The sequence below is a fragment of the Oncorhynchus keta genome, chromosome 17 (genome assembly GCF_023373465.1).
Source record: "Oncorhynchus keta strain PuntledgeMale-10-30-2019 chromosome 17, Oket_V2, whole genome shotgun sequence".
Taxonomy (NCBI): Eukaryota; Metazoa; Chordata; class Actinopteri; order Salmoniformes; family Salmonidae; genus Oncorhynchus; species Oncorhynchus keta.
In genome coordinates this window covers 52,097,882-52,114,208 of record NC_068437.1, presented here as the reverse complement: position 1 = coordinate 52,114,208, position 16,327 = coordinate 52,097,882, and the positions used below count along the sequence as shown (strand labels likewise).

At 46.8% G+C, this 16,327-nt stretch overlaps 1 protein-coding gene across 1 annotated transcript in view; it reads left to right on the top strand.

Annotated features, from left to right (window-relative positions):
- The window catches only part of LOC118380567 (methionine aminopeptidase 2-like), a 38,728-nt gene that overhangs the window by 13,606 nt on the left and 8,795 nt on the right, over positions 1–16,327 (top strand). The window contains exons 7-10 of the mRNA XM_052466515.1: positions 8,333–8,370; positions 8,438–8,465; positions 10,656–10,786; positions 12,910–13,013. Coding sequence (XP_052322475.1) covers positions 8,333–8,370; positions 8,438–8,465; positions 10,656–10,786; positions 12,910–13,013 — 301 coding nt within the window. The remainder of the gene's footprint in view (positions 1–8,332; positions 8,371–8,437; positions 8,466–10,655; positions 10,787–12,909; positions 13,014–16,327) is intronic.

The following is a 16,327-nucleotide window of genomic DNA, read 5'->3' as shown; positions in this document are numbered from 1 at the left end:
GTAGTTTTGTTTTGTGTTACTTCAATCAATCAATCAAATCACATGTATTTATATAAATAGACTGGCAGGCACATTAATGGTCAACACTGGCACTGAGTTTTGTCAATCAATCAAATATATTTAGAAATATATATATTTTTTTTACATCAGCAGGGTTGTCACAATGAGCTTTACAGTTACCTGGGCTAATGTCTGTATCTGGTGTCACAGTGAGCTTTACAGTTACCTGGGCTAATGTCTGTATCTGGTGTCACAGTGAGCTTTACAGTTACCTGGGCTAATGTCTGTATCTGGTGTCACAGTGAGCTTTACAGTTACCTGGGCTAATGTCTGTATCTGGTGTCACAGTGAGCTTTACAGTTACCTGGGCTAATGTCTGTATCTGGTGTCACAGTGAGCTTTACAGTTACCTGGGCTAATGTCTGTATCTGGTGTCACAGTGAGCTTTACAGTTACCTGGGCTAATGTCTGTATCTGGTGTCACAGTGAGCTTTACAGTTACCTGGGCTAATGTCTGTATCTGGTGTCACAGTGAGCTTTACAGTTACCTGGGCTAATGTCTGTATCTGGTGTCACAGTGAGCTTTACAGTTACCTGGGCTAATGTCTGTATCTGGTGGCACAAAGGGCTTTACAGTTACCTGGGCTAATGTCTGTATCTGGTGGCACAAAGGGCTTTACAGTTACATCAAAGGGCTTTACAGTTACCTGGGCTAATGTCTGTATCTGGTGGCACAAAGGGCTTTACAGTTACCTGGGCCAATGTCTGTATCTGGTGGCACAAAGAGCTTTACAGTTACCTGGGCTAATGTCTGTATCTGGTGGCACAAAGGGCTTTACAGTTACCTGGGCTAATGTCTGTATCTGGTGTCACAAAGGGCTTTACAGTTACCTGGGCCAATGTCTGTATCTGGTGTCACAAAGGGCTTTACAGTTACCTGGGCTAATGTCTGTATCTGGTGTCACAAAGGGCTTTACAGTTACCTGGGCTAATGTCTGTATCTGGTGTCACAAAGAGCTTTACAGTTACCTGGGCTAATGTCTGTATCTGGTGTCACAAAGGGCTTTACAGTTACCTGGGCTAATGTCTGTATCTGGTGTCACAGTGAGCTTTACAGTTACCTGGGCTAATGTCTGTATCTGGTGTCACAGTGAGCTTTACAGTTACCTGGGCTAATGTCTGTATCTGGTGTCACAAAGAGCTTTACAGTTACCTGGGCTAATGTCTGTATCTGGTGTCACAGTGAGCTTTACAGTTACCTGGGCTAATGTCTGTATCTGGTGTCACAGTGAGCTTTACAGTTACCTGGGCTAATGTCTGTATCTGGTGTCACAAAGAGCTTTACAGTTACCTGGGCTAATGTCTGTATCTGGTGTCACAGTGAGCTTTACAGTTACCTGGGCTAATGTCTGTATCTGGTGTCACAGTGAGCTTTACAGTTACCTGGGCTAATGTCTGTATCTGGTGTCACAGTGAGCTTTACAGTTACCTGGGCTAATGTCTGTATCTGGTGTCACAGTGAGCTTTACAGTTACCTGGGCTAATGTCTGTATCTGGTGTCACAGTGAGCTTTACAGTTACCTGGGCTAATGTCTGTATCTGGTGTCACAGTGAGCTTTACAGTTACCTGGGCTAATGTCTGTATCTGGTGTCACAGTGAGCTTTACAGTTACCTGGGCTAATGTCTGTATCTGGTGTCACAGTGAGCTTTACAGTTACCTGGGCTAATGTCTGTATCTGGTGTCACAGTGAGCTTTACAGTTACCTGGGCTAATGTCTGTATCTGGTGTCACAATGAGCTTTACAGTTACCTGGGCTAATGTCTGTATCTGGTGTCACAGTGAGCTTTACAGTTACCTGGGCTAATGTCTGTATCTGGTGTCACAGTGAGCTTTACAGTTACCTGGGCTAATGTCTGTATCTGGTGTCACAGTGAGCTTTACAGTTACCTGGGCTAATGTCTGTATCTGGTGGCACAAAGGGCTTTACAGTTACCTGGGCTAATGTCTGTATCTGGTGTCACAGTGAGCTTTACAGTTACCTGGGCTAATGTCTGTATCTGATGGCACAATGAGCTTTACAGTTACCTGGGCTAATGTCTGTATCTGGTGGCACAGTGAGCTTTACAGTTACCTGGGCTAATGTCTGTATCTGGTGTCACAAAGAGCTTTACAGTTACCTGGGCTAATGTCTGTATCTGGTGTCACAGTGAGCTTTACAGTTACCTGGGCTAATGTCTGTATCTGGTGGCACAAAGGGCTTTACAGTTACCTGGGCTAATGTCTGTATCTGGTGGCACAAAGGGCTTTACAGTTACCTGGGCTAATGTCTGTATCTGGTGTCACAAAGAGCTTTACAGTTACCTGGGCTAATGTCTGTATCTGGTGGCACAAAGGGCTTTACAGTTACCTGGGCTAATGTCTGTATCTGGTGTCACAAAGGGCTTTACAGTTACCTGGGCTAATGTCTGTATCTGGTGTCACAAAGAGCTTTACAGTTACCTGGGCTAATGTCTGTATCTGGTTGCACAAAGGGCTTTACAGTTACCTGGGCTAATGTCTGTATCTGGTGTCACAAAGGGCTTTACAGTTACCTGGGCTAATGTCTGTATCTGGTGTCACAAAGAGCTTTACAGTTACCTGGGCTAATGTCTGTATCTGGTGTCACAGTGAGCTTTACAGTTACCTGGGCTAATGTCTGTATCTGGTGTCACAAAGAGCTTTACAGTTACCTGGGCTAATGTCTGTATCTGGTGTCACAAAGGGCTTTACAGTTACCTGGGCCAATGTCTGTATCTGGTGTCACAAAGGGCTTTACAGTTACCTGGGCTAATGTCTGTATCTGGTGTCACAAAGGGCTTTACAGTTACCTGGGCTAATGTCTGTATCTGGTGTCACAAAGGGCTTTACAGTTACCTGGGCTAATGTCTGTATCTGGTGTCACAAAGGGCTTTACAGTTACCTGGGCTAATGTCTGTATCTGGTGGCACAAAGGGCTTTACAGTTACCTGGGCTAATGTCTGTATCTGGTGGCACAAAGGGCTTTACAGTTACCTGGGCTAATGTCTGTATCTGGTGGCACAAAGGGCTTTACAGTTACCTGGGCTAATGTCTGTATCTGGTGGCACAAAGGGCTTTACAGTTACCTGGGCTAATGTCTGTATCTGGTGGCACAAAGAGCTTTACAGTTACCTGGGCTAATGTCTGTATCTGGTGTCACAGTGAGCTTTACAGTTACCTGGGCTAATGTCTGTATCTGGTGTCACAGTGAGCTTTACAGTTACCTGGGCTAATGTCTGTATCTGGTGTCACAAAGAGCTTTACAGTTACCTGGGCTAATGTCTGTATCTGGTGTCACAAAGGGCTTTACAGTTACCTGGGCTAATGTCTGTATCTGGTGTCACAAAGGGCTTTACAGTTACCTGGGCTAATGTCTGTATCTGGTGTCACAAAGGGCTTTACAGTTACCTGGGCTAATGTCTGTATCTGGTGGCACAAAGGGCTTTACAGTTACCTGGGCTAATGTCTGTATCTGGTGGCACAAAGGGCTTTACAGTTACCTGGGCTAATGTCTGTATCTGGTGTCACAGTGAGCTTTACAGTTACCTGGGCTAATGTCTGTATCTGGTGTCACAAAGAGCTTTACAGTTACCTGGGCTAATGTCTGTATCTGGTGTCACAAAGGGCTTTACAGTTACCTGGGCTAATGTCTGTATCTGGTGTCACAAAGAGCTTTACAGTTACCTGGGCTAATGTCTGTATCTGGTGTCACAAAGGGCTTTACAGTTACCTGGGCTAATGTCTGTATCTGGTGTCACAAAGAGCTTTACAGTTACCTGGGCTAATGTCTGTATCTGGTGTCACAAAGGGCTTTACAGTTACCTGGGCTAATGTCTGTATCTGGTGTCACAAAGAGCTTTACAGTTACCTGGGCTAATGTCTGTATCTGGTGCACAAAGGGCTTTACAGTTACCTGGGCTAATGTCTGTATCTGGTGTCACAAAGGGCTTTACAGTTACCTGGGCTAATGTCTGTATCTGGTGTCACAAAGAGCTTTACAGTTACCTGGGCTAATGTCTGTATCTGGTGTCACAAAGGGCTTTACAGTTACCTGGGCTAATGTCTGTATCTGGTGTCACAAAGGGCTTTACAGTTACCTGGGCTAATGTCTGTATCTGGTGTCACAAAGGGCTTTACAGTTACCTGGGCTAATGTCTGTATCTGGTGTCACAAAGAGCTTTACAGTTACCTGGGCTAATGTCTGTATCTGGTGTCACAAAGGGCTTTACAGTTACCTGGGCTAATGTCTGTATCTGGTGTCACAAAGAGCTTTACAGTTACCTGGGCTAATGTCTGTATCTGGTGGCACAAAGGGCTTTACAGTTACCTGGGCTAATGTCTGTATCTGGTGTCACAAAGGGCTTTACAGTTACCTGGGCTAATGTCTGTATCTGGTGTCACAAAGAGCTTTACAGTTACCTGGGCTAATGTCTGTATCTGGTGTCACAAAGGGCTTTACAGTTACCTGGGCTAATGTCTGTATCTGGTGTCACAAAGAGCTTTACAGTTACCTGGGCTAATGTCTGTATCTGGTGTCACAAAGAGCTTTACAGTTACCTGGGCTAATGTCTGTATCTGGTGTCACAAAGGGCTTTACAGTTACCTGGGCTAATGTCTGTATCTGGTGTCACAAAGTGAGCTTTACAGTTACCTGGGCTAATGTCTGTATCTGGTGTCACAAAGGGCTTTACAGTTACCTGGGCTAATGTCTGTATCTGGTGTCACAAAGAGCTTTACAGTTACCTGGGCTAATGTCTGTATCTGGTGTCACAAAGGGCTTTACAGTTACCTGGGCTAATGTCTGTATCTGGTGTCACAAAGAGCTTTACAGTTACCTGGGCTAATGTCTGTATCTGGTGTCACAAAGGGCTTTACAGTTACCTGGGCTAATGTCTGTATCTGGTGTCACAAAGGGCTTTACAGTTACCTGGGCTAATGTCTGTATCTGGTGTCACAAAGAGCTTTACAGTTACCTGGGCTAATGTCTGTATCTGGTGTCACAAAGGGCTTTACAGTTACCTGGGCTAATGTCTGTATCTGGTGTCACAAAGGGCTTTACAGTTACCTGGGCTAATGTCTGTATCTGGTGTCACAAAGGGCTTTACAGTTACCTGGGCTAATGTCTGTATCTGGTGTCACAAAGGGCTTTACAGTTACCTGGGCTAATGTCTGTATCTGGTGTCACAAAGGGCTTTACAGTTACCTGGGCTAATGTCTGTATCTGGTGTCACAGTGAGCTTTACAGTTACCTGGGCTAATGTCTGTATCTGGTGTCACAAAGGGCTTTACAGTTACCTGGGCTAATGTCTGTATCTGGTGTCACAGTGAGCTTTACAGTTACCTGGGCTAATGTCTGTATCTGGTGTCACAGTGAGCTTTACAGTTACCTGGGCTAATGTCTGTATCTGGTGTCACAAAGAGCTTTACAGTTACCTGGGCTAATGTCTGTATCTGGTGTCACAAAGGGCTTTACAGTTACCTGGGCTAATGTCTGTATCTGGTGTCACAAAGGGCTTTACAGTTACCTGGGCTAATGTCTGTATCTGGTGTCACAAAGAGCTTTACAGTTACCTGGGCTAATGTCTGTATCTGGTGTCACAAAGAGCTTTACAGTTACCTGGGCTAATGTCTGTATCTGGTGTCACAGTGAGCTTTACAGTTACCTGGGCTAATGTCTGTATCTGGTGTCACAAAGGGCTTTACAGTTACCTGGGCTAATGTCTGTATCTGGTGTCACAGTGAGCTTTACAGTTACCTGGGCTAATGTCTGTATCTGGTGTCACAAAGAGCTTTACAGTTACCTGGGCTAATGTCTGTATCTGGTGTCACAGTGAGCTTTACAGTTACCTGGGCTAATGTCTGTATCTGGTGTCACAAAGAGCTTTACAGTTACCTGGGCTAATGTCTGTATCTGGTGTCACAGTGAGCTTTACAGTTACCTGGGCTAATGTCTGTATCTGGTGTCACAAGTGGCTTTACAGTTACCTGGGCTAATGTCTGTATCTGGTGTCACAAAGAGCTTTACAGTTACCTGGGCTAATGTCTGTATCTGGTGTCACAAAGAGCTTTACAGTTGTTACCTGGGCTAATGTCTGTATCTGGTGTCACAAAGGGCTTTACAGTTACCTGGGCTAATGTCTGTATCTGGTGTCACAAAGAGCTTTACAGTTACCTGGGCTAATGTCTGTATCTGGTGTCACAAAGGGCTTTACAGTTACCTGGGCTAATGTCTGTATCTGGTGTCACAAAGGCTTTACAGTTACCTGGGCTAATGTCTGTATCTGGTGTAGAGCTTTACAGTTACCTGGGCTAATGTCTGTATCTGGTGTCACAAAGGGCTTTACAGTTACCTGGGCTAATGTCTGTATCTGGTGTCACAAAGAGCTTTACAGTTACCTGGGCTAATGTCTGTATCTGGTAGCTTTACAGTTACCTGGGCTAATGTCTGTATCTGGTGTCACAAAGGGCTTTACAGTTACCTGGGCTAATGTCTGTATCTGGTGTCACAAAGAGCTTTACAGTTACCTGGGCTAATGTCTGTATCTGGTGGCACAAAGGGCTTTACAGTTACCTGGGCTAATGTCTGTATCTGGTGGCACAAAGGGCTTTACAGTTACCTGGGCTAATGTCTGTATCTGGTGGCACAAAGAGCTTTACAGTTACCTGGGCTAATGTCTGTATCTGGTGGCACAAAGGGCTTTACAGTTACCTGGGCTAATGTCTGTATCTGGTGGCACAAAGGGCTTTACAGTTACCTGGGCTAATGTCTGTATCTGGTGTCACAAAGGGCTTTACAGTTACCTGGGCTAATGTCTGTATCTGGTGTCACAAAGGGCTTTACAGTTACCTGGGCTAATGTCTGTATCTGGTGGCACAAAGAGCTTTACAGTTACCTGGGCTAATGTCTGTATCTGGTGTCACAAAGGGCTTTACAGTTACCTGGGCTAATGTCTGTATCTGGTGTCACAAAGGGCTTTACAGTTACCTGGGCTAATGTCTGTATCTGGTGTCACAAAGGGCTTTACAGTTACCTGGGCTAATGTCTGTATCTGGTGGCACAAAGGGCTTTACAGTTACCTGGGCTAATGTCTGTATCTGGTGTCACAAAGGGCTTTACAGTTACCTGGGCTAATGTCTGTATCTGGTGTCACAAAGGGCTTTACAGTTACCTGGGCTAATGTCTGTATCTGGTGTCACAAAGGGCTTTACAGTTACCTGGGCTAATGTCTGTATCTGGTGTCACAAGAGCTTTACAGTTACCTGGGCTAATGTCTGTATCTGGTGTCACAAAGGGCTTTACAGTTACCTGGGCTAATGTCTGTATCTGGTGTCACAGTGGGCTTTACAGTTACCTGGGCTAATGTCTGTATCTGGTGTCACAGTGAGCTTTACAGTTACCTGGGCTAATGTCTGTATCTGGTGTCACAAAGGGCTTTACAGTTACCTGGGCTAATGTCTGTATCTGGTGTCACAAAGGGCTTTACAGTTACCTGGGCTAATGTCTGTATCTGGTGTCACAAAGGGCTTTACAGTTACCTGGGCTAATGTCTGTATCTGGTGTCACAAAGGGCTTTACAGTTACCTGGGCTAATGTCTGTATCTGGTGTCACAGTGAGCTTTACAGTTACCTGGGCTAATGTCTGTATCTGGTGTCACAAAGGGCTTTACAGTTACCTGGGCTAATGTCTGTATCTGGTGTCACAAAGGGCTTTACAGTTACCTGGGCTAATGTCTGTATCTGGTGCACTGAACTGGGTGTCACATTGACATGACATATTAAAATACCTGGGCTAATGTCTGTACATTGTAATCAGTGACTTTACAGTTACCTGGGCTAATGTCTGTAACTGGTACCACTGTAGGAAGGTACTAGTCAAACTTTACGTCATGTCGTTGTACACTGATATTTTGATCCAGTCTTTACGAATCAGTTGACCTGTGCCTTCACTAATCGTGACCTTCAACCCAAAGTTGATGAGCTGGAGGCTGTTTAATGCTGAACTGGGCAAATTTACCTCCATGTACGTTGGTTCCCATTGTTCAGTGGGTGATCTAGAGCATGTATTATAAAGTCCTTCCTTCAGCCAATATCAGGTTGAAAGGACATTTTTGACTATGACCTACTCCAAAATAGAGGGTAATGATTGTTGACAGATGTAATCAGTTGGGCTTAGACCAACTTTTGTGTTTTACCTTCTAAAACAGTGAAGGTGAGATCAAAGTTGTGTCATGTGTTGTACTGTGGCTGATATTCAGACCAAAGTGTCTTTCAGGTCGAATGTTGACTGTGCCTTCACCGTGACCTTCAACCAAAGTACACAGATTACTGGAGGCTGTCTGTGTAGTGGTCAGACCAGACCATCAGGCATCAGGGTCAACCAAAGTAGACCATCTTATCCAGACCATGTAGACTATGGGGTCAGACCAAAGTAGACCCTGTTCAGTGGGTCAGACCAAAGTAGACCCTGTAGTGGGGTCAGACCAAAGTAGATCCATCCTTTCAGCCAATCAGTGGGGTCAGACCAAAGTAGACCATCTGTAGTGGGGCAGACCCTAGACCTGGTGGGGTGACCAAAGTAGACCATCTGTAGTGGGGTCAGACCAAAGTAGACCATCTGTAGTGGGGTCAGACCAAAAAGTAGACCTGTAGTGGGTTTACCAAAGTAGACCTGTAGTGGGGTCAGTAGTCTGTGTGTAGGGTCAGACCAAAGTAGACCTCCTGTAGTGGGGTCAGACCAAAGTAGACCTGTAGTGGGGTCAGACCAAAGTAGACCTGTCTGTGTGGGTCAGACCAAAGTAGACCATCTGTAGTGGGGTCAGACCAAAGTAGACCCTGTAGTGGGGTGACCAAAGTAGACCATCTGTAGTGGGGTGACCAAAGTAGACCACCTGTAGTGGGGTCAGACCAAAGTAGACCATCTGTAGTGGGTCAGACCAAAGTAGCCTTCTGTAGACCTTCTGGGGTCAGACCAAAGTAGACCCTGTAGTGGGGTCAGACCAAAGTAGACCATCTGTAGTGGGGTCAGACCAAGACCTGTAGTGGGGTCAGGTCTGTAGTGGGGTCAGACCAAAGTAGACCATCTGTAGTGGGGTCAGACCAAAGTAGACCATCTGTAGTGGGGTCAGACCAAAGTAGACCATCTGTAGTGGGGTCAGACCAAAGTAGACCATCTGTAGTGGGGTCAGACCAAAGTAGACCTGTAGTGGGGTCAGACCAAAGTAGACCATCTGTAGTGGGGTCAGACCAAAGTAGACCATCTGTAGTGGGGTCAGACCAAAGTAGACCATCTGTAGTGGGGTCAGACCAAAGTAGACCATCTGTAGTGGGGTCAGACCAAAGTAGACCTGTAGTGGGGTCTGTAGACCTGTGGGGTCAGACCAAAGTAGACCTGTAGTGGGGTCAGACCAAAGTAGACCTCCTGTAGTGGGGTCAGACCAAAGTAGACCATCTGTAGTGGGGTCAGACCAAAGTAGACCATCTGTAGTGGGGTCAGACCAAAGTAGACCTGTAGTGGGGTCATACCAAAGTAGACCTGTAGTGGGGTCAGACCAAAGTAGACCATCTGTAGTGGGGTCAGACCAAAGTAGACCTCCTGTAGTGGGGTCAGACAAAGTAGACCATCTGTAGTGGGGTCAAACCAAAGTAGACCTGTAGTGGGGTCAGACCAAAGTAGACCTCCTGTAGTGGGGTCAGACCAAAGTAGACCATCTGTAGTGGGGTCAGATCAAAGTAGACCATCTGTAGTGGGGTCAGACCAAAGTAGACCTTCTGTAGTGGGGTCAGACCAAAGTAGACCTTCTGTAGTGGGGTCAGACCAAAGTAGACCTATAGTGGGGTCAGACCACAGTAGACCGTCTGTAGTGGGGTCAGACCAAAGTAGACCGTCTGTAGCGGGGTCAGACCAAAGTAGACCATCTGTAGTGGGGTCAGACCAAAGTTGACCATCTGTAGCGGGGTCAGACCAAAGTAGACCATCTGTAGTGGGGTCAGACCAAAGTAGACCTGTAGTGGGGTCAGACCAAAGTAGTCCTTCTGTAGTGGGGTCAGACCAAAGTAGACCATTTGTAGTGGGGTCAGACCAAAGTAGACCATCTGTAGTGGGGTCAGACCAAAGTAGACCTTCTATAGTGGGGTCAGACCAAAGTAGACCATCTGTAGCGGGGTCAGACCAAAGTAGACCATCTGTAGCGGGGTCAGACCAAAGTAGACCTTCTGTAGTGGGGTCAGACCAAAGTAGACCTATAGTGGGGTCAGACCAAAGTAGAGCTAGCATTAAGTCACATCTACAGCCAGCTGCTGAGACGACTCTAGCTAGCTGTTTTTACAGTGCACGCAATATCAGGGTTGTGTGTTTGACTCCCCGCATGGGCCACATAATACTGAATATATCTGTTAATGTTGACAGTTCTGTAATCCTCTTTGGATAAAAGCTTCTGCTAAATGACCATATTTTGGATGCTAGCTAACATCCTAAGAGGATATGTGATGTAACCCTCACTCCCCACTCGTCTGATAATGAGCTCTGCAGAGATGGTTGGTTGATGTTTGCTTGTGTAACTGTCAACTCATGTCTATTTTGTGACCCCTGTGGAGAGAGCTTGTGTAACTGTCAACTGTTTTCTGTGCCAGTGTGCGGGGATAGATGTGCGTCTGTGTGACGTGGGTGAAACCATCCAGGAGGTCATGGAGTCTTATGAGGTGGAGATAGATGGGAAAACATACCAAGGTATCAGTTTCTCTCTCTCTCTCTCTCTCTCTCTCTCTCTCTCTCTCTCTCTCTCTCTCTCTCTCTCTCTCTCTCTCTCTCTCTCTCTCTCTCTCTCTCTCTCTCTCTCTCTCATATTACTGTATGTATATACACATGCTGTGCAAAAGTATTCATCCCCCTTGGCATTTTTCCTATGTTGTTGCATTACAACCTGTAATTTAAATGTATTTTTATTTGGATTTCATGTGATGGACATACACAAAATATTCCAAATTGGTGAAGTGAAATTTAAAAAAATAACTTGTTAAAAAATAAAAAATAAAACAAAAGGCGTAAACTAGCGGAACCCATCGAACAGGAAGGAGCTGGAGCAGTGTATGTACACTTCTGACTTCAACTGTATATACACATAGATACATTACTGTGTGTCTATATAGATATATTACAGTATGTGTATATATATCTTAATCTCATATATATACTGTATATAAATATATACTGTATATAAATATATATATATATATATATGAGATTACGATATATTATTGTGTGTGTATGTACAGTTGAAGTCAGAAGTTTACATACACTTAGTTTGGAGTCATTGAAGTGGTTTTTCAACCACTCCACAAATTACTTGATAAAGGAATCATAGTTTTGGCAAGTCGGTTAGGACATCTACTTCCTGCATGACACAAGTAATTTTTCCAACAATTGTTTACAGACAGATTATTTAACGTATAAGTCACTGTATCACATTTCCAGTGGGTCAGAGGTTACACTAAGTTGACTGTGCCTTTAAACAGCTTGGAAAATTCCAGAAAATTATGTAATGGCTTCTGATAGGCTAATTGACATCATTTGAGTCAATTGAAGGTGTACCTGTGGATGTATTTCAAGGCCTACCTTCAAACTCAGTGCCTCTTAGCTTGACATCATGGGAAAATCAAAAGAAATCTGCCAAGACCTCAGAAAAACAATTGTAGACCTCCACAAGTCTGGTTCATCCTTGGGAGCAATTTCCAAACGCCTGAAGGTACCACGTTCATCTGTACAACCAATAGTACACAAGTGTAAACACCATGGGACCATGCAGCCATCTCAGGAAGGAGACGCTCAGGAAGGAGACGTGTTCTGTCTCCTAGAGATGAACGTACTTTGGTGCGAAAGTGCAAATCAATCCCAGAACAACAGCAAAGGACCTTGTGAAGATGCTGGAGGAAACAGTTACCAAAGTATCTATATTCACAGTAAAACGAGTCCTATATCAACATAACCTGAAAGGCCTCTCAGCAAGGAAGAAGCCATTGCTCCAAAACCGCCATTAAAAAAGCCAGACTACGGTTTGCAACTGCACATGGGGACAAAGATCGTACTTTTTGGAGAAATGTCCTCTGGTCTGAAAGAAGAATAGAACCGTTTGGCCATAATGACCATCGTTATGTTTGGAGGAAAAAGGGGGAGGCTTGCAAGCCTAAGAACACCATCCCAACCATGAAGCAAGGGGGTGGCAGCATCACGTTGTGGGGGTGCTTTGCTGCAGGAGGGACTGGTGCACTTCCCAAAATAGATGGCATCATGAGGCGGGACAATTATATGGATATATTGAAGCACCATCTCAAGATATCAGTCAGGAACCCAATCATACTTCCAAAGGTGTGGCAAATGGCTTAAGGACAACAAAGTCAATCCTATAGAACATTTGTGGGCAGAACTGAAAAAGCGTGTGCGAGTAAGGAGACCTACAAACCTGACTCAGTTACACCAGCTCTGTCAGGAGGAATGGGCCAAAATTCACCCAACTTATTGTGGGAAGCTTGTGGAAGGATACCCGAAACGTTTGACCCAAGTTTAACAATTTAAAGGCAATGCTACCAAATACTAATTGAGTGTATGTAAACTTCTGACCCATTAGGAATGCGATGAAAGAAATAAAAGCTGAAATAAATCATTATCTCTACTTCATTCTGACATTTCACATTCTTAAAATAAACTAGTGACCCTAACTGACCTAAGACAGGGAATTTTTACTAGGCAGATAAAATGTCAGGAATTGTGACAAACTGAGTTTAAATGTTTTTTGCCTAAGTTGTATGTAAAACTTCCGACTTCAACTGTGTATATATATATATTTTCCTATGTAGTAAAGCCAATCAGGAACCTCAATGGCCACTCCATCGGCCAGTACAGGATACATGCAGGCAAGACTGTCCCCATCGTCAAGGGAGGAGAAGCTACCAGAATGGAGGTGGGTACTGACTGGTGACTGACTGGGTACTGTCTGGTGACTGAGTACTGACTGGGTACTGTCTGGTGACTGGGTACTGTCTGGGTACTGACTGGTGACTGGGTACTGTCTGGGTACTGTCTGGTGACTGAGTACTGACTGGGTACTGTCTGGTGACTGACTGGGTACTGTCTGGTGACTGAGTACTGACTGGGTACTGTCTGGTGACTGAGTACTGTCTGGTGACTGAATACTGTCTGGGTACTGTCTGGTGACTGAGTACTGTCTGGTGACTGAGTACTGTCTGGTGACTGAGTACTGTCTGGTGACTGAGTACTGTCTGGTGACTGGGTACTGTCTGGTGACTGAGTACTGTCTGGTGACTGAGTACTGTCTGGTGACTGGGTACTGACTGGTGACTGGGTACTGACTGGTGACTGGGTACTGTCTGGTGACTGACTGGTGACTGGGTACTGTCTGGTGACTGAGTACTGTCTGGTGACTGGGTACTGTCTGGTGACTAGGTACTGTCTGGTGACTGGGTACTGTCTGGTGACTGAGTACTGACTGGGTACTGTCTGGTGACTGACTGGGTACTGTCTGGGTACTGTCTGGGTACTGTCTGGTGACTGAGTACTGACTGGGTACTGACTGACTGGGTACTGTCTGGCGACTGACATGGTACTGTCTGGTGACTGACATGGTACTGTCTGGTGACTGACTGGGCACTGTCTGGGTACTGTCTGGTGACTGAGTACTGACTGGGTACTGACCGGGTACTGACTGGGTACTGTCTGGTGACTGAGTACTGTCTGGCGACTGACAGGGTACTGTCTGGTGACTGAGTACTGAATGGGTACTGTCTGGCGACTGACCGGGTACTGTCTGGGTACTGTCTAGCGACTGACCGGGTACTGTCTGGGTACTGTCTGGGTACTGTCTGGTGACTGAGTACTGACCGGGTACTGTCTAGCGACTGACCGGGTTCTGTCTAGCGACTGACCGGGTACTGACTGGGTACTGTCTAGCGACTGACCGGGTACTGTCTTGCGACTGACCGGGTACTGACTGGGTACTGTCTAGCGACTGACCGGGTACTGTCTAGCGACTGACCGGGTACTGTCTAGCGACTGACCGGGTACTGTCTAGCGACTGACCGGGTACTGTCTAGCGACTGACTAGAGACTGACTGATGATTAGGGCTCCCGAGTGACACAGTGGTCTAAGACACTGCATCTCAATGTAAGAGGCGTCACTGCAGTACCTGGTTCGAATCCAGGCTGTATCACATCCGGTCATGATCGGGAGTCCCATAGGGCGGCGCACAATATGCCCAGTGTCGCCCTGGTTTGGCCGGGGTCGTCCGTCATTGTAAATAAGAATTGGTTCTTAACTGACTAAATAAAGGTTAAAAAAAAGACTGAGTACTGACTGGTATCTCTTTAGAGATACCTAGATACCTGCCACATATCTTTAGAGATACCTAGACACCTGCTACATATCTTTAGAGATACCTAGATACCTGCTACATATCTTTAGAGATACCTAGACACCTGTCACATATCTTTAGAGATACCTAGATACCTGCTACATATCTTTAGAGATACCTAGACACCTGCTACATATCTTTAGAGATACCTAGATACCTGCTACATATCTTTAGAGATACCTAGATACCTGCTACATATCTTTAGAGATACCTAGATACCTGCTACATATCTTTAGAGATACCTAGATACCTGAGGATCTAAATATTTTGCCCAGGTAAGGACCATATCGGTGAGGTCACAGATGTCAATTAGCCTGGTACCAGATTTATCTGTGCTGTTTTGCCAACTCCTAAGGTGTGAGAATGACCACATTTGTTGGTAAGACAGCACAAACAGATCCGGGGTTTCAGGCTAAAGGTCCGTCGTTTATTAACCACCCACCCTGACACACACAGCTGCGATGCTTAACTCCGTTTGGACAGAATTGAACATTTTAATTGGCGGACTGCTGAGTGGTACGTTTTGCTGATGTTTGTCAGCTAAGCCAGGAAGGGATGGATGGGGTTGCTGATGTTTGTCAGCTAAGCCAGGAAGGGATGGATGGAGTTGCTGATGTTTGTCAGCTAAGCCAGGAAGGGATGGATGGAGTTGCTGATGTTTTCAGCTAAGCCAGGAAGGGATGGATGAAGTTGCTGATGTGCCAGGTTAGAAGGTTTTATATTTAGCTGGAGTGAGTGGTGTTGGGTTAGGGCCATTACCCTCTTTGTATGTGTGTGTGTGTATGTGTGTATGTGTGTGTGTGTGTGTGTGCAGGCTTGCTTGCCAGCATGTGTGTGTGTGATCTCTGTTCTGCTGGAGTGTCAGCAGGGCGTGCTGCGAGGCTGCTCTCACTGGGGTGGAGTGTCAGCAGGGCGTGCCGAGAGGCTGCTCTCACTGGGGTGGAGTGTCAGCAAGGCGTGCCGAGAGGCTGCTCTCACTGGAGTGGAGTGTCAGCAGGGCGTGCCGAGAGGCTGCTCTCACTGGGGTGGAGTGTCAGTAGGGCGTGCCGAGAGGCTGCTCTCACTGGGGTGGAGTGTCAGCAGGGCGTGCCGAGAGGCTGCTCTCACTGGGGTGGAGTGTCAGTAGGGCGTGCCGAGAGGCTGCTCTCACTGGGGTGGAGTGTCAGTAGGGCGTGCCGAGAGGCTGCTCTCACTGGGGTGGAGTGTCAGTAGGGCGTGCCGAGAGGCTGCTCTCACTGGGGTGGAGTGTCAGTAGGGCGTGCCGAGAGGCTGCTCTCACTGGGGTGGAGTGTCAGCAGGGTGTGCCGAGAGGCTGCTCTCACTGGGGTGGAGTGTCAGCAGGGCGTGCCGAGAGGCTGCTCTCACTGGGGTGGAGTGTCAGCAGGGCGTGCCGAGAGGCTGCTCACTGGGGTGGAGTGTCAGCAGGGCGTGCCGAGAGGCTGCTCTCACTGGGGTGGAGTGTCAGCAGGGCGTGCCGAGAGGCTGCTCTCACTGGGGTGGAGTGTCAGCAGGGCGTGCCGAGAGGCTGCTCACTGGGGTGGAGCTCTCAGGGCTGGGGAGAGGCTGCTCACTGGGGTGGAGGTCAGTAGGGCGTGCCGAGAGGCTGCTCTCACTGGGGTGGAGTGTCAGTAGGGCGTGCCGAGAGGCTGCTCTCACTGGGGTGGAGTGTCAGTAGGGCGTGCCGAGAGGCTGCTCTCACTGGGGTGGAGTGTCAGTAGGGCGTGCCGAGAGGCTGCTCTCACTGGGGTGGAGTGTCAGTAGGGCGTGCCGAGAGGCTGCTCTCACTGGGGTGGAGTGTCAGCAGGGCGTGCCGAGAGGCTGCTCTCACTGGAGTGGAGTGTCAGTT